Below are 18,553 nucleotides of genomic sequence, written 5' to 3' on the forward strand. Positions count from 1 at the left end.
CAGGCAAGCAATTCCAGATTCTCACTGCCCTAACAGTAGATTTTGGGTTAATATTTCCCTTCCTCTAAACTTAACTGTGTGGACTTTTCTTGTGTGGCATTTTCTAGGACCATTCGATGATTCAGAATATTAGAAAATCAGAATCTCATAGGTCCCGTTTGTACAAGATAATTTGGCCTCTTAAAAAGTGCTTGTATCAATTTCAGACCATCTAATAATCCAGATTATTAGATAATCCTGCTGATACCCAATTTAAGAGAACCTGTCACTTGCCATAAATATGTAATTTATTTTATCTGGTGTAAATGCCGCTGTTCTCCTGAATCCAGCGATGCTTTTCTTTTGTTCCTGCGCCTCTCCGTACCTGAGATATGGCCTCCTCTTCTTTGTATATAGATCTTGTTATACCCACATAAAAGAGCTGAAGACCATGCCCACTAAAAAGACTAGACTTCTAGGTAGGAAAGAGGGGTCTACATTTCTGGAATGGAGAGACGCAGGAACAAAAGAAAAACATTCCCGGATTCAGGAGAACAGCGGCATTTACACCAGGTAAGACAAAAACATATTAAAGGCAAGTGATAGGTCCCCTTTAAATAAGCATTAGCATGATAACCGAATATTCTGAATTATTGGATGGCCTGAAATTAATATATTCAGTATAACACTTTTTAAAAATAGAAACCAAGCAAAATATTTCCAAATATATGGCATATGACAGGTCCTTTTAAAGGGATTTTCCATTATAATTATTACTAGCTATTGAACCCGTTCTACACCCGGGTGGCGAGCATTTATATTGGTATATGGTCTCCATCATGTGCTGCTGCCATCCTGCGCCCGTTTTGTCATGTGCTGCTCCCATCCTGCGCCCCCGTTCGGTCATGCGCTGCTGCCATCCTGCGCCCGTTCTGTCATGTGCTGCTCCCATCCTGCTGCCATCCTGCGCCCGTTATGTCATGCGCTGCTGCCATCCTGCGCCCGTTCTGTCATGTGCTGCTGCCATCCTGCGCCCGTTCTGTCATGTGCTGCTCCCATCCTGCGCCCCCATTCTGTCATGCGCTGCTGCCATCCTGTGCCCGTTGTCATGTGCTGCTCCCATCCTGCGCCCGTTCTGTCATGTGCTGCTGCCATCCTGCGCCCGTTCTGTCATGGGCTGCTGCCATCCTGCGCCCGTTCTGTCATGCGCTGCTGCCATCCTGCGCCCGTTCTGTCATGTGCTGCTCCCATCCTGCGCCCGTTCTGTCATGTGCTGCTCCCATCCTGCGCCCCCGTTCTGTCATGCGCTGCTGCCATCCTGCGCCCGTTCTGTCATGTGCTGCTCCCATCCTGCTGCCATCCTGCGCCCGTTATGTCATGCGCAGCTGCCATCCTGCGCCCGTTCTGTCATGTGCTGCTGCCATCCTGCGCCCGTTCTGTCATGTGCTGCTGCCATCCTGCGCCCGTTCTGTCATGTGCTGCTGCCATCTTGCGCTCGTTCTGTCATGTGCTGCTGCCATCCTGCGCCCGTTCTGTCATGTGCTGCTCCCATCCTGCGCCCCCGTTCTGTCATGCGCTGCTGCCATCCTGCGCCCGTTCTGTCATGTGCTGCTCCCATCCTGCTGCCATCCTGCGCCCGTTATGCGCTGCTGCCATCCTGCGCCCGTTCTGTCATGTGCTGCTGCCATCCTGCGCCCGTTCTGTCATGTGCTGCTGCCATCCTGCGCCCGTTCTGTCATGCGCTGCTGTCATCCTGCGCCCGTTCTGTCATGTGCTGCTCCCATCCTGCTGCCATCCTGCGCCCGTTATGTCATGCGCTGCTGCCATCCTGCGCCCGTTCTGTCATGTGCTGCTGCCATCCTGCGCCCGTTCTGTCATGTGCTGCTGCCATCCTGCGCCCGTTCTGTCATGCGCTGCTGTCATCCTGCGCCCGTTCTGTCATGTGCTGCTCCCATCCTGCTGCCATCCTGCGCCCGTTATGTCATGCGCTGCTGCCATCCTGCGCCCGTTCTGTCATGTGCTGCTGCCATCCTGCGCCCGTTCTGTCATGTGCTGCTCCCATCCTGCTGCCATCCTGCGCCCGTTATGCGCTGCTGCCATCCTGCGCCCGTTCTGTCATGTGCTGCTGCCATCCTGCGCCCGTTCTGTCATGTGCTGCTGCCATCCTGCGCCCGTTCTGTTCTGTCATGCGCTGCTGCCATCCTGCGCCCGTTCTGTCATGTGCTGCTCCCATCCTGCTGCCATCCTGCGCCCGTTATGTCATGCGCTGCTGCCATCCTGCGCCCGTTCTGTCATGTGCTGCTGCCATCCTGCGCCCGTTCTGTCATGTGCTGCTGCCATCCTGCGCCCGTTCTGTCATGTGCTGCTGCCATCCTGCGCCCGTTCTGTCATGCGCTGCTGCCATCCTGCGCCCGTTCTGTCATGTGCTGCTCCCATCCTGCGCCACTATTGTATTATATGCCCCCGTATGCTGCTGCCATATAAAAAAAAAAATACCATACTCACCTATCATCCGGCTCCACTGCAGGTGTGTGTTCAAGAAAATGGCGCCGGAAAGCGCGGACTGCGCAGGCGCCGATTCCGGCAGCAGGAATCGGCGCCTGCGCAGTCCGCGCTCTCCGGCGCCATTTTCTTGAAGACACACCTGCAGTGGAGCCGGAGTGTGTCTTCAAGAAAATGGCGCCGGAAAGCGCGGACTGCGCAAGCGCCGATTCCGGCAGCAGGAATCGGCGCCTGCGCAGTCCGCGCTTTCCGGCACCATTTTCTTGAACACACACTCCGGCTCCTCTGCCTGAGACTGGACTCTGTCACAGCAGAGGAGGCGGAGACGGAGCCGCACGCAGCGCTGGAACGGAGGACAGGTGACTATACTTACCCTCCCTCCTGGCGCGTCCACGGTCCCTGACTCTCCGGTGGAGATCGCGGTATGCGTTCAGTGCTTACGCATACCGCGATCTCCTGGGAGCGTCACTCTGTGGGGGCCAGACTGCGCCGGCGCTTGCGCCTGCGCAGTCTATAAAGGCTTCGGACAGAGTGACGCTCCCAGCGTTATATTATAGATGTATCTACCAAATCAAAAATATTATTTGGATAACACGGAACATTTAATAATCCAACATAGACATAGTAAAATGTGAATTCTTTCTATTGCCTGTGAAATATTTTGGAGGAGTGGTTTACTAAGGATCTTTGGGAAAATATACAGTGTTGGTCAGTGTATATTTTCTGTGTCGTGTAAGGTTCCCCAAGGATTGCTTAATCCTGCCGGTCAATAAAAATTTCGATAAAATGCACCACTGTACTAATAAATGGACTGTGTTTTCTTTCCCTTTAAACAGGAAATTTCCATATTTTGTGGCTTTCAAAAAAAAACAAACTTGGAACTCAGGGCTCCAGAAAACATTTCAATTCTTTCTACAAGATTTTTAAAATATGGAAAGATAAATATAAAATTTGTAACAGGAGGCATCTAGGCCAGTAATAAGTTAAATTTCCGTCTATTTTTTCATAACTCCCATCTATGGATTTCCAGATATTCTAAATTATAGGATTGTTATACAGAAGTACAGTTTATAAAATGCACTTGTTTGCCAGTCAAGATTATCAATCTTTCTGGTTTAGTGTAAACAGATTACAATAATATCACTATATTAAATGTGTTGCCTTAACTTCTTATCTTTAGAAGCAGCTCCTGGCTTCTTGCTTACCAGTGGAGCTGTGCACTCCTGAATAGAGATGGGCGGACACCTGGATGGTCGGGTTCGGTCAAACAGTTACAAAAAGTTCGGGTCCAGAACAGTACCCGGACCCGGACTTCATTCACTTGAATGAGGGGCCCAAACATCCAGTGTTTGCCATGCTGTCATGTGCATGAGAGCGCGGCTAATGCCACTTCTGATCCCAGTGAAATTAACACTATCAGTCAGAGAGCCGCGGCTCCCACACTGTGAAAAGACAGCACGAGTGCTCAGCTGTGATCGGAGTAATAAAGTTCACCTCCGGTCAGCTGATGGGACTACTGCTCCCATCAATCAACACCTGCTGCCGCCAATAACAGTGAGAACAGTAGCGGCTGATGGGAGTATTCATCAGCCTCTTCTGCGCTCTAAATAAATAATTTTTTTTTTAAATGGCGTGGGTTCCCCTGTATTTTTGATAACCAGCCAGGCAAAACTCACAGCTAGGGACTGTAACCCTCATCTGTCAGCTTCAGCAAGGATGGTTATCAAGAATAGAGGGGGTCCCCCCATGCCGTATTTTTTAAATAAATAATTTTAAAAAACAGCATGGGGTCCTCCCCTTTTTGACAGCCAGCCTTGCTAAAGAAGACAGCTGGGGGCTGGTATTCTCAGGCTGGTAAGGGGCCATGGATATTGACCCCCCCCCCCCAGCCTAAAAATAGCAGACCGCAGCCGCACAGAAAAGGCACATCTATTAGATGCGCCAATTCTGATGCTTTGCCCGGCTCTTCCCACTTGCCCTGTAGCGGTGGAAAGTAGGGTTCATATTTGTGGGGTTGATGTCACTTTTGTATTGTGAGGTGACATCAAGCCCACGGATTACTAATGGAGAGATATCTATAAGACACCTATCCATTACTAATCCTATAGTTGTATGGTAAATAAAAACACAGCCAGAATAAAGTATTTTATTAGAAATAAAACAAAACACACATTTACTTTATTATTTAAAAATAACTGTCACACAGCTCCGTCACACTTACCTCGCTTCGGCGTCCCGGCGTGTCTCTGGACCTGGAGCGCGCCGCTCGGTGTCCTCACTTCCGGTCTCGCGGCCAGATCCGGGATCTCATCACATGCGCATGCGCACCACAAAGCTTAGACCACAGCCACGCACACCTCTGATACCTTATGCGCAGCAGGGCCCCTACCCGGAAGCTTTATGGTATGCACAAAGAGGCAGCCTCTTCCTGTAGGAGGCACCTGATTATCACTTGTGCACCCTTGTGATTTAGGCCCTTGTATGCTCCCTGCATCCCCGACTCTTCCAATTCCCTGCTCTCTGTGTGTACCCGGTGTTACCAAAATCCGTGTAACCTTTCTCCTTACATTCTTGTGTTCCCTCTAGTGCCCATCTATTCCAGTCCTCTCCAGTCTCTGGCTCTCCTCCCATACCTCTCACATGTGGTCTTCTTGGTCCTTCCTGGCCGTCCCGTTTATATCATGTACTCTGCCTTACTTCGGTCTCATCCTCTCCCCCCAGGACACCCTAACCAGTTCTTCTTGTATCTCCAACGGGCTGTTCCTTGGTACCGCCGTCATGGTGATAGTCTCCCCTGGGCCTGCCCCTGATGCTCTCTGTATAGATGGCGGTCCTCACTAGGTTAGCTCACCCAGGGGAGGTTCATCACCATGATCCAGTGGGTTCACCCTTGGAGTTTCGCAAGTTGTCACAATAACAAACACAGTTACACTCACCTAGCACCTAATTCCACTGAATCCCTCGTCTCCTGTAATAAGACAAAAATAAAAAACAACAATATCCCTCACCTCTCCATCGTTCTGTCCCACACCATAATCCATGTCTGGGGATGAACAGTTTTCAACCTGGATGGTGCCAAGATGCAACCGACCAGGCTGAGAACACCTGATGACTGAACTGCTGCAAGTGCAGACTCAGTGACCGGCGGTGACTGCATCTAAGTTACCTCCTGTCACTGAGGCTCTGTTCCCAGCCTGGCTGAACTGCGGGCTGCTATTTTTAGGCTGGGGGTGGGCAGTATCCATGGCCCCTTACCAGCCTGAGAATACCAACCCCCATCTGTCTGCTTTAGCAAGACTAGTTGTCAAAATGGGGGGCAGTTTTCTAAAATTATTTATTTAAAAAATAAGGATTGGGGACCCCTCTATTCTTGATAACCAACCTTGCTGAAGCTGACAGCTGAGCTTTGCATGACTGGTTATCAAAAATATGGGGGAACCCACGCTGTTTTTTGTCTTTATTTACAGCGCAGGAGCTGGCTGATGAATACTCCCATCAGCCACTCCTGCTCTCACTGTTATTAGCAGCAGCAGGCATCGGCTGATGGGAGTGGTAGTCCAATCAGCTGACACCAGTGACCGGAGGTGAACTTTATACCTTCGATCACAGCTAAGCGCTCATGCTGTCTTTTGACAGGGTGGGAATCGTGGCTATCTGACCGTTGGTGATGATTTCACCACCGATCAGAAGTAGTGTTTGCTGCGCTGTCATGCATATGACAGCGCGACAAACACCTGGTGTTCAAGCAGCTGAACGCGACCAGTAACACGGATTTCCTGGTGAAGTCCGTGTTCGGTGTACATGCCCAAATAGTAGGTGTTCAGTATGGAAGCCGAACTTTACTGTTCGGGTTTGCCAATTCTACTCCTGAAGTCTGACATACCGGGGTATCGGATTGGCAGCATGGCTGAGCCACCATGCCGAGGTGTACCCTCTCCCATCCTGCCAGGAGATACAGCTTTGCCTGTGCACTATGGGAGAAGTGAAGCATTTACAAGCGCTCACTCCTCACCTACACAGTGAGGTGGTTGGTAACTTTGGCAGCATGCTGTGCACTACAGAACTTAAAATCTCTCTACTCTTGAGAATAGGGAGACAGGAGACTTTTTAATTAAAGATGAGTTGCAAAGTTACTTGTTTTTACAAGTGGCTGGCAATTTTACACATTTACTACAGTCATGACCGAAAGTGTTGGCTCCTTTGAAATTGTTCCAGAAAATGAAGCATTTCTCCCAGAAAATAATTGCCATTACACATGGTTTGTTACACACATGTTTATTTCCTTTGTGTGTAGTGGAACAACACAAACAACAGAGAGAAAAAGTCAAAATTTCTCACAACCCCCCAAAAACGGGCCGGATAAAATTGTTGGCACCCTCAACTTAATATTTTGATGCACACCCTTTGGAATAAATAACTGCAATCAATCACTTCCTAAAACCATTAACAGGCTTCTTACACCTCTCAATTGGAATTTTGGACCACTCTTCTTTTTCAAACTCCTCCAGGTCTCTCATATTTGAAGATGTCTTCTCCCAACAGCAATTTTAAGATCTCAACATACGTGTTCAATGGGATTTAGATCCAAAGTCACTGAAGCCAGTTCAGAACTCTTTGTTTCCATCCATTTTTGAGGCCTTCTTGAAGTATGTTTGAGATTCTTGTCCTGCTGGAAGACCCATGACCTAGGACGCAAACCCAGCTTTCTGACACTGGGCATTACATTGCGACCCAAAATTCTTTGGTAATCTTCAGATTTCATGATGCCTTGGACACCGTCAAAACAACTCCAAGACATCTTTGAACTTCCATCATATTTGACTGTATATACTGTGTTCTTTTCTTTGTATGCCTCACTCCATTTCTGGTAAACATTAAAATGATGTGCTTTACCAAAAAGCTCTATCTTGGTCTCATCTGTCTGCTTTCCCAGAAGGATTTTGGCTTACTCAAGTACATTTTGGCAAACTGGAGCCTCGCTTTTGTATGTCCCTGTGTCAACAGTGGGGTCCTCCTGGGTTCCCTGCCATAGCATTTCATTTCATTCAAAAGACGACGGACAGTTCGCGCTGACACTCATGCACCCTGAGCCTGCTGGACAGCTTGAATTTATTTGGAACTTGATTGGGGCTGCTTCTCCACCATCTAGACTATCCTGCGTTGCAACCTTTCATAATTTTTCTCAGCAGTCCACGTCCAGGGAGATTATCTACAGTGCCATGGGTTGTAAACTTCTTGAATATGTTGGGCATTGTGGACAAAGGAACATCAAGATTTCTGAAGATAGACTTGTAACATTGAGATGTTGATGTTGTTCAACAATTTTGGTTCTCAAGTCCTTAGACAGTTCATTTTATGCATCCCATGTTTAGTGTGGCACACACAGAAACATAATGCAAAGATTGAGGCAACTTCTCCCCTGTTATCTAGTTTCAGTTGTGATTTTCATAGTGCCTACACCTGTTACTTGCCACATGTGTTTGGAATTGTGGTCCTGTGCTTCCACCGGGGAATGGATCAGGTCTGTGGCTATGCTTCTCTGGTCGCAAGCGCTGCCACTGTCATGACCCTGGAGACGTAGCTACCACGTCAGCAGGGAAAACGCCCCAATCTTATGGAGTGTTGCGTTTTGGAGTAATCTGGTGTGTGGGGATGTAAGATGCTGTATCTCCCACGGATTTCACAGCCCGGGGAACATGGGATGCTGTGTTGGCCGGTTGCCAGGCAATGCAGGACGCTGCTGTGTCTGGTACTAGGCAGTGGTGGGATTGTGTCTATTCTGCTGTCAGGTTAGCAGGGAGTGGTTGTCTGGGGATGATTGGAAGGTATTCAACACCTTATCATTTCCTTTGGCAACAGGCTGGCAGTTCCTATGTGTTGTCTGTGAGTGGTGCTTGCAGTCTTGGTTGCGTTCTTTCAGGGTTGGTCTTAGAGTTTGTTTCCCTTTCTCTTTGTGCTACACTCCCAGGGTTTTTCACAGAGGAATCTACCTATTCCCGACTAGGCTGTGGCCACATCACCAGATGCTCGGTCACAGCGGGCCTGGGATGGGCTCTGCTAAAGACCCTTCCCATGTACTGGGAGCTAGGTGAAGAGTACCCCGGCCCTTGAAGGCTTGCTTAGCTGGGTCAGCTTGCGCTTTTGCTGGATTGGTGCCAGTCTTGCTGGGTCTCTCTGAGATTGCTCATAACAACAGGTGATTTTGAACGAGCATCATATGCTTGAAACAAAGGTGTTTACCCACAATTTTGAAAAAGTGCCAACAATTTTGTCAGGCCTATTTTTGGGGTTTTGTATGAAATTAAGTTCAATTTGCCTTTTTTCTCAGTTTTTTTTATATTGTTCCAATATACACAAAGGAAATAAATTTGTGTTTAACAAAACATGCAGAATTGCAATAATTTTTCAGGAGAAATACTTCATTTTCTGGAACAATTTCAAGGGTGCCAAAATTTTCAGCCATGACTGTATAAAAATATGAGACAACAACTTTAATAAATGTGTAATTTTATTTTATGACCCCTATACATAATAAACTCGGCCGAACCTGTTGTTTACAGTGGCAAAGGCTAACCAGATAATGTTTATGGGGTTCCAATACTCTGCCGACACATGGTGTCTAGGTAGAGATGAATTGTGCATTTGGAGTTTCAATGCCCACTCATTTTGTTCCTAGGGAAGATAGATAGGGAAGTCTATACAGAACATATGGAGGCTTGGTCAAGTACTTATGTATATAGATGGAGGAGGGTCATGAGAGATGGTTGCCGGTGTTTGGCCTACAGTTATCTTAATGGTATGGCCACCTTTTCTCTTTTATGTATTATTATTCTGCATGTTCAGTACATGTCTTCAACTTCTGATTTCATTTTAAGCTTGGCATTCTTAAGTAGATATCACAAACTTAATCTGGAAAGTAGGAGAAGATGGCCCTTTAGGCTATGTGCACACATTGTGGATTTTGCTGCGGATTCGCAGCAGCTTTCCATGCGTTTACAGTACAATGTAAACCTATGGAAAACGCAATCCGCAGTGCCCATGCTGAAGAAAAAAACGCGCAGAGACACTGCGGGTTACATTCCGCAGCATTTCAATTCTTTTTACGGATTCCGCTGCGGTTTACACCTGCTCCATAATAGGAATCTGCAGGTGTAAAACCGCAGGTGGAATCCACACAAATTCCACATAAAAACCGCGGTAAATCCGTAGGTAAAACGCAGTGCCTTTTACCTGCGGATTCATGAAATCCGCTGTGGAAAAATCTGCAGCCCTCAAAAATACGTGTGCACATACCCTTAGAGCAGAGCACATCAATCAAGAGGATCCAAAAGTAATCTGTGGCCACTGGACGGGAGTCCTACTAACTGCCTTCTATCTCTCTTCATCCGTGGCTTCTCTTTTGATTAAATGGCCTAAGGAGATTTCGTCATTGCGGCGTGATGTTGTTACAGGCTGGTTAATCAAAAGAAGAGCTGCAGATTCCGTTTGGTAGTAGGGGGTTCTTAGGGTTCCCCTCCGGCGACTTTATATTACTAACGTGTCCAATTGACCAGGTCCTGCAAATCGATTTGCACCAACTGTAATGGGCTTCTTTGGATTTTTGCTAGATAGATAATGCTAATAGTGTTCTGTCCCACCCATCAGGACATTTATTGGATGTGTTTTGAACATTTTTTTGTTTTTCAGTACCACGTATATAATTATCAGGTTAAAGTGTCTGTTTGGGAAGGGTAATGAAATAATCAGAATTGAAATGCTACATGAACATATAGGGATCTGTAAGCATTGTATTAATGGGATATTTACACAAACAGGGAAGGAGGAATTAGAAGGAATCTCATTGATGAAGATATCTATTAGGATCAGTGACATAGAAAACCAAAACTCTACAAGGTCCCAAGGTCAGCACAGGACTGAATTTCAAAATTGCACATCAAAGCCCACCAACTTATATAGCATTTGGTCCCAACCAAAGACCTGGACTCCTCTACCTTGCTTCGTCTCCCACTTCTCTGTTCTTCTTGCCAAGACCCATATGTTATTTAGAATCTGAAACGTTTTCAGAACTTCTGTTCTTTCGTCAGTCTGGCAGCATTTCTCTAGACTTTTTCCCACCCTAGGAAGTAGCAAGCAGCCCATCTCTTTCATCGCACATGAGGTAACCTCAAGCTTGGCACAGGGTCCAGAACTGGTGCAATCAAATCCATTTTAAATCAGTTAACATAGAAGGTTTCAATTTGACCTCATTTGGGACCTGAGTGCCGAAGATAAATTCCGAGTGAGCCAGATAGTGGATGTAAAAAGGACAAATTGCTACATAGCCTCAGAGTTTGGGGCAATTTATCACTGGACATAAAGTATATAGTGCTAAATATATTCTCAGAGCAATTATTGAAAGAAAAGATAAAGCTGAATTTGGAAAGATAACTATAACGTACTGTTGCCTATGAAAATTCTACCCCATGTATGGAAAGAAGACCATGACCAATAATGAAGATATGTATTTTGAACTCATGCTACCAAAAAGATTGAACTATTAAACCTGCTGAACTTTGTGGTTGAGGGTCCCAGCACACATACCACATGTGTGGTTTGTAAGTACCCACATTGCCCAACGGTCTTTCAAACTGTCAGGGTTTGTTCTACAAACCCTAACCTGTAGCAGAAAATTGTAGAAGTAATGAAGCATATGAGATATGGAAGAAATATGGTGTGACAAGAATAATTTTTATGCGTTCATACTCACATAGACGTCAAGAGCTTCGGAGGTGGGTCCGGAGGCACTAAACGATTCCCCTTCTTGTTCCTCACGTCCAGGTTGGGTGTAGGAAAACACAGTGCTTCCAGCTTCATATTTTCCAGGTGGGTCTACTGCCCAGTTGCCATTAATAATGGATTTTCCAGATCGATTTCTTAAAGCTAAAACATATTTAGAAGATATGGGTCTTTCATACATATGCAAAAATTTAATCTAACCATAGTTTACATGCCAGAATGCCATGAAATGTGCATTTCCTTTGTGTAATTAACAATGGCCAGTTCTAAGATTTACATCCTATCTTGCCTTAATCCCTTCCATTCCACAATATCTAGTCCGCTGCCTTTCGCCTCTTAAAATCAATGTTTTAATTATTTAGTCCTCTTTTATGTAATCTACCAAGTTCTCTACATGTTTGAATTTCTATGCCCATATAGAGCCAAGTTTCCTCTCTACTAAATTCTTCATTTATCTTCCATGTGCCTTGATCTCTTATTATCTGATTCATACTGACCATGGTCAGCCATCAATTATTCTTCCAGAAAACCATAAACATGGTTCACAATGGTAGTATCCTTAACTAATAAGTGACAGTGCCCTCTTTATTATACCCACTGTTTCCTGTCTTTCCTACCTAGGTAGTTAGGGCTCCAAGTAAGTTCTCGGACACTGATTTGTGTGGCTCCTTTTGGGATCTCCAGAATTTTGTGGTAGCCAATAGGAATATTAGTGTCCTTAAAAGTCCCAGTGATGAACTTGCATGAAGAGCCATCTCCACCACACACTCCGCACGTGTCCAGTGTGCTATTCGATCCTAATATGCCATCACAACCTGGGCTCTGCAATTAAGAAAAATAATAGTGTTATTTCCAAAGCCACCAGGACAAAAGTCACAATGTAATGCCTAATATCTACTGTTGAGGCACTGCAGGGAAAGTAAACAGGTTCAGGTTCCTCTACATATTACAGATGATCACTGGAGGTCACATCAGAAAAACACCCTGTGAATGGTTTATTTTCAGGAGTCACAAAAATGGAAGTGAATGTTGTTCTTCATTCTGAATGATGATTGCGATTGTGAATGGTCAGGCCAAAAGGTCTTATATTCTGCTAACAATAGAGGTAGACTGTATGGAGTTGGAGCTTGATTCTATGTTACAACCCCCATGAAAGAACTTGCTTCCTTTATTAAAGGACCAATTTTGGCAACTGTTATATATTTGGAAATGACTAAAAATATATTCCTGGAGCTCTGTGGTAGGTGAGGACACAGATGTAACACATGGTTCACAGCCAGTAAGTAGAGATAGTTCTATGGGTTACACTAACCTAAATTCTGAAATGCACTGCATATTAGATCTGAGATCAGGCATCCACATGTTCATAGAAGTCATTCCAGAAAAAAATTCAGTTCCGGAGTGCTAAAAATAATATATGTAAGGCTACTTTCACACATAAGGTTTTTTGTTTCAGGCTAAATCCGGCGAATGTTGGAAAAACTGGATCCGGCGCAGATTGTGAAAGACTAGCCTATCTAGAGACTAGACCGGCTAGCCTATCTAGATTATTGGATAATAAAAAAATTGGAGCATGCTCAGTTTAAAAAAACGGATCAGGCCGCCGGATCCGCCATTTTCTGCATCCGGCACCTTCAAGCTCCCATATGCTTCTATTCTAGCAAACAGTCAGAAGCGCCAGATCCGGCACTTCAGGCTTTTTCGCCGGAGACAAAAAATGTTACAGTAGACGTTTTTCCAGACGCCGGAATCGAGTGTACGCTGGATCCGGCATCAAACCGGAAGGAACGCTGGGCCATCAGGCACAATCCGGTGCTAATACAAGTCAATGGGGGGAAAAAACGGATCCGGTTCTTATTTTTTCCGGTTCCGTTTTTTCTCCCGAGAGCCGGATTTAGCCTGAAACAAAAAACCTGATGTGTGAAGGCAGCCTAAGAGTATCTCTCAGGATGAGTACGCCTTAGTTCATGGTTTTCATGTTTTGGCTGAGCTTGATCAAAAATACATACATAAAGAAAACATGTCACTTGACATAAATATGAATTTATTTTAACCTGTTGTAAATGTCTCTATCCTCCTGAATCTGGGGTTGTTTTTCTTTTGATCTTGAGCCTCTCAATTCCTGAGATATAACCCTCTCTTACCTGTATGTAAATGTAGCCATTATAGCCAACTAAGCATGGCCCTCAGGAAGAAGAGTTGAGCAGTAAGCCCACTTCACTATAAAGACTAGATTCCGATACAGGGAAGAAAGGCAATATATCAGGAATGGGAACCACAAACATGGATTAAATGGAAACATTATTAATATGTGGACAATGGTTCACGTAAAAGTCCATCATTGGACCACACACGTCCTTCATTATCACATTCTGGACTCCATCTCATATTTTCATTAAATTTGTCTTGATTTTTTATTTTGTGGTTTGGAGTAGTTCATGGGAGTGGATCAGAGAGTTGCCAGACCAACTCTCTGGAATTACTATAGAAAGGCACCTCATTAGAAGGGATGCAGACACTCTGACTCTTGGCATGAACTGGGGATTATGTATGATAGAAGAAGTAAAGAGGCAGGAGATCTGGTGAGCACCAATGGGTTCTTTTGTGTTCACATAAAGCTGAGGCTACTTTCACACTAGCGTTTTTTGACGTACGTTGCAATGCGTCGTTTTGGAGTAAAAGCGCATCCTGAAGGGGTTGCACGCAGGATGCGTTTTTTCTCCATAGACTTTCATTAGCGACGCATTGCGACGTATCGCCACACGTCGCATCCGTCATGCGACGGATGCGTCGTGTTTTGGTGGACCGTCGGCACAAAAAAATGTTCCATGTAACGTTTTTTGGTGCGTCGAGTCCGCCATTTCCGACCGTGCATGCGCGACTAGAACTCCGCCCCCTCCTCCCCGGACCTTTCAATGGGGCAGCAGATGCATTGTAAAACTGCATCCGCTGCCCACGTTGTTCTTTTTTTTCGCAGTTTGCGTCGGTACGTCAGGCCGACGCATGGCGACGGCCCCGTACCAACGCTAGTGTGAAAGTAGCCTTAAACACAAAATAGTCCAATAGCAATGTCAAGAAACAAATGCAAAGTGACAAATACAGAGTCTTCACAACTGGTAAATTAAACAGCCTTGGGCCTTGGAGCATGGTGGATCTCAGCAATTCCCCCAGCCCTATATGAGAAGACCATTTAATGAGAAGGGAGATAGTTGGTGGTCCCAGAAACAGTTTTCACTGAGACCAAGGAGCTTTATGTTACATCTTTACGGACACACAAACTCCAGGATCTGTTCCATCTACCATCTTTTGGATGTGCTCGGCATTGTCATAGGAGTTTTGTAGTTGTGATAAGATGATCAAGGAGGAAATTCTTTGGACTTTTGTCAGAACTTCTCTAAGGTCAACTGGGAGACTACTGGGAAATAAAACTGTTTTTAATCATCATAAATTTATTTCTGGGTTATATTGTGAAATATGTTTTTAATTAAGGACAGCACATGCTAGATATTGTTCGAAAAAAGCTGATTTTAATAAAAGCTGCAGGATGCAGAGACCTGGGCTCTCTGCTGTCTAGAAAGTTTCCAAGAGTTCTGGACATGGTATGGGGTTAACAGACACTCAGTGTTTGGCCTCTGAAACATCCCATTTTCTCTCCACACAGTCATGTACTTTTGCTGGAACTGGACCAGTGGTTCTGGCTCTACATCACAAGGACCTGAAGCTTTATAGTCTCGCATGTGGTCTTGATAGCTGCCGGAGACCATCTCTGAATGTTTGGAGTACGACTCCGTCTCCCATGGATCTGTATGCGACCATGTTACCTACAATCTTTTCTCTGCATGAACTTGATCACGCTTCAGTTGCTAATGAGTCTGCTGTCTAAGAGCCAATGTTGTTTTTATAATCAGCTGGAGGCACTAAACTAGTCTGTTATCTTCTGCCATTCCTTTCGATCCAATAAGTAGTCATACATCTCTGTTGGGTACTACATTGCATCATATGTGTCTTTATACAGTTAAGGTACCGTCACACTCAGCGATTCTGCAGCGATATAGACAATGAGCCGATCGCTGGAGCGTCGCTGTTTAGGTCGCTGTACAGACGTCAAACACAGCAACTCCAGAACGATACAGGAGCGATCCAGTGACGTAACGGCGACTCACTTATCGTTCTCGCTGGTTGTTAGCTCCATGTAAAACATTTCTGGCATCGTTGCTTTTGATGTCAAACATGACGAGTCACGCCGACCTGACGACGAAATAAAGTTCTGGACTTCTAGCTCCGACCAGCGATGGCACAGCGGGATCCAGATCGCTGCAGCGTGTCAAACACAACGAGATCGCTATCCAGGACGCTGCAACGTCACGGATCGTTGTCGTTCTCGTTGCAAAGTTGCTGAGTGTGACGGTACCTTTAGAACAATAGTTTTATCTTGAGATCAAGGCTGTGGACAACCTTAAGCCAGGTGGGAATGAGACATTTTCATAGATTGATAGATAATGTATGACATTCTAATCCAACCTAAAAATATAATTTTGTATAGTCCTTCATACTTTCCCCTAGATTACCGTATTAGGCTATAGGTTGAACTTAGGGGACTTGTGTCTACTTTCAACCTTAAAAACTATAAACCTTATGACTGGTAAATAGCCTATACTTTCTATATAAAGTCTAACTAGTGTTGGAAAAAGGACGTAGATGGTACAGGTCAAGTCAACATCCACATGAAACCTGCCAAGTAGCTCTTTTGTGACTAGCCTTCACGCCTTATTCAGTAAGTTTTAGGTAGCCATGTCCTTTTCTCCAATTCACCCGTAGTCTTTCTATGGACCATTTTTGTCAGGTACTAGGGATGTGAGAATCAATAGGAAGGACCCTGGTCAATCAGCCAGGTTAGTATTCCATAGTCAATGGATAGGAGCAATTCAAATCATCTCCTACCATCCCTGGATCCTGTTTTGATTAGCTGGCCTTCTGCAACATTATCGTTGTGCCATGACGCACACACAATTGCGTCAGACTGTCTAATAAAAAGAGGAGGCGGGGATGTCGAAAAAATTTTTTGCAGAACTTCCACCTTCTTGCAAATTTCTTCACTGATGTCTAGTAGGTTTCAATCACTGGATAACGGTAAGACCCCTAAAGTAGAGGTGATTAAAACAAAAAATAATTGCTCTACTCTGGTCCATGGCAGGCAGACCAGATCAGTACATAATTCCTTGAGGTGACACTCAAATGCCAGGATCTTGGGCACTTATTGCAATTACTAAGCCTCTGGAGCAGGGTAGTGTGAATCCTTTTGCTCATATTTAACCACAAGATTTGCCATTTTGGAGGCGCTTTGACCTAGTTGTCTAGCCATCAAAATTTGGACCTTGTTAACCTTCGTCAGGCTGCATAATTTTACAACGTTAACAGGCTGCAGAGGTACAATTTGTACCTTCATATATATTTTATTGAAATTTGGCCAATATATTCTGGACCAAAATTGGAGAGATGTCACAAAATTTCAGCCCTCTACGGCTTTTCGAAAAAAAAAGTTATTGCAATTTTAAAACGGAATAGTTACAATTGTACCTACTCAGCCGGACGAAGGTTAAAGTCGCTTTGATCTTTACGCTTGCCCATTTTTTTTCCTGCTTTCAACACATTAAATTCTAGAACTGCTAAATTTTTTCCAAATCTATTCCACTCCTTGACCCAAGCTACTGTGATGGAATAACCATCTCCGTAGTTTTAATGTTATGGGTTATCGTTTTTTACAGGTATCTACCCATGTTAGGGGAACATTGGCTATGATGGTGGAGTTAGTGGCTTGGTGAGGCTATATTAAAGCATACTATGCTTTTCATGTTGCGTGAGTGAGACTAGATGGAAGTTTCACAACTTTGTGTGATGTAATTACATATGGAAGCACTAATGTAGCATAGCTGAGTTGTTAATCCAGTAGTTGGTACAACTCATCTGTGATTTCCATTTGGCTCTTTAGACTTCACCTTCACAGCTCTGTTGTAGAATCACACTTCACTTTCTAGAACATGGGAATTGTTTCCTTTTATCTGATAATTGAGTTAATTATTTGTGTTGTGGTTGTTTTGACGCACAATCAAGATTACATCCTTTACCACCTTCCTGTCCCACAGCCTCTGTGGCTTTATGCCAGCGAGTGTCTTAGCCCTAAGGGAACATTTTATATAAGCTCTGAAATGTATGCAAAGTGTGTGCAAGTCAAGCCCGCAGCCCTCATTACTCTCGAGAGAGGCAGCTACATTCGTGTTGTGGTTACAGCTGTGTGGTTACGAGGCACAGCCTTCCAACATGAGAAATATAGGAATCAGTGTAGTCATTTAACACCACCCACCCCCTTCCTCTCTCCTTGCCCCCATTTTCCTTTAGAGGGCTGTAACCTGAACCTTGCAATCCAAGTAAAAATACAAAAAGTAGAACTAATTATGCCAATTTCCCAATTTGAAGATCCCCCATAGCAAGTCTGAGCTGGGTAAGGTAACGAATTTCTCTGGTAGGCCACCTGAAATGCCACGAGGAAAGAACACACAAGTAACTTGTTCGGGAGAAGATCACAGAGTGTTGGGGACATTGTGCCAAGACAACGCCTAGACACAATGCGTTAACAATATGTTCTGACAATGTAAACCCTCCAACAAAAAAATCATGTAGCCCAGGGACAGATGGCTGAAAGAGGAGCCTTAAATTTGTTGGCATGTGGGTAAAAATATGGGCTTTTTTTCTAAGAACTAATGCCCATAGGTCATGGGCATGTCTAACCTCGCATACCAGATCCAAGCAAAGAGCAAATTCAATTAACCAAAAATGTTGCAAATTAGCTCTCTCCTAGATGGAGAAACCTAGAGTCACCTATTGGGGCACCTGCCCTATGAGTCAATGTGCGACCACTAATGAGCCTACTCGACTAGGGATATTAGCCATTAGCCCCTCATAAGTGCCGAACAGGGTTTCCCTGGATTAATCAGACTCTTTGGATCCAGATGGTGCTCATGACAGTAAGTAAGAGGTGCTAATACTTTAAAGCCCCCCCCCCAAACATATTAGATAGCTGTCGGCCGAACCATCGTTCAACAGTCAGCTATCTCTCCTGACTCTCCCATACACAGCAGCGCTCTTGTGCTCTTTATGAAAAAGACACTGCCAGAGATCTTTGGAAGAGGCTTATCTTTATCTTACAGCCAGCTACACCCTGCTTTGCACGGATGAGGAGCAAATAACCCCAAATAAATGTATGTAAATTGGTTTCTGGCTTGGTAAATATGCCTAGTTA

At 45.0% G+C, this 18,553-nt stretch overlaps 1 protein-coding gene across 2 annotated transcripts in view; it reads right to left on the minus strand.

Moving 5' to 3' along the window:
- ADAMTSL4 (ADAMTS like 4) overlaps positions 1–18,553 on the minus strand; it is a 186,169-nt gene that overhangs the window by 31,704 nt on the left and 135,912 nt on the right. For both annotated transcript variants that reach the window (XM_069727043.1, XM_069727052.1), the window contains exons 7-8: positions 11,874–12,078; positions 11,228–11,400 (exon numbers count right to left, since the gene is read on the minus strand). In XM_069727043.1, coding sequence (XP_069583144.1) covers positions 11,228–11,400; positions 11,874–12,078 — 378 coding nt within the window. The remainder of the gene's footprint in view (positions 1–11,227; positions 11,401–11,873; positions 12,079–18,553) is intronic.

Source organism: Ranitomeya imitator, chromosome 1, assembly GCF_032444005.1.
Source record: "Ranitomeya imitator isolate aRanImi1 chromosome 1, aRanImi1.pri, whole genome shotgun sequence".
NCBI classification, from domain to species: domain Eukaryota; kingdom Metazoa; phylum Chordata; class Amphibia; order Anura; family Dendrobatidae; genus Ranitomeya; species Ranitomeya imitator.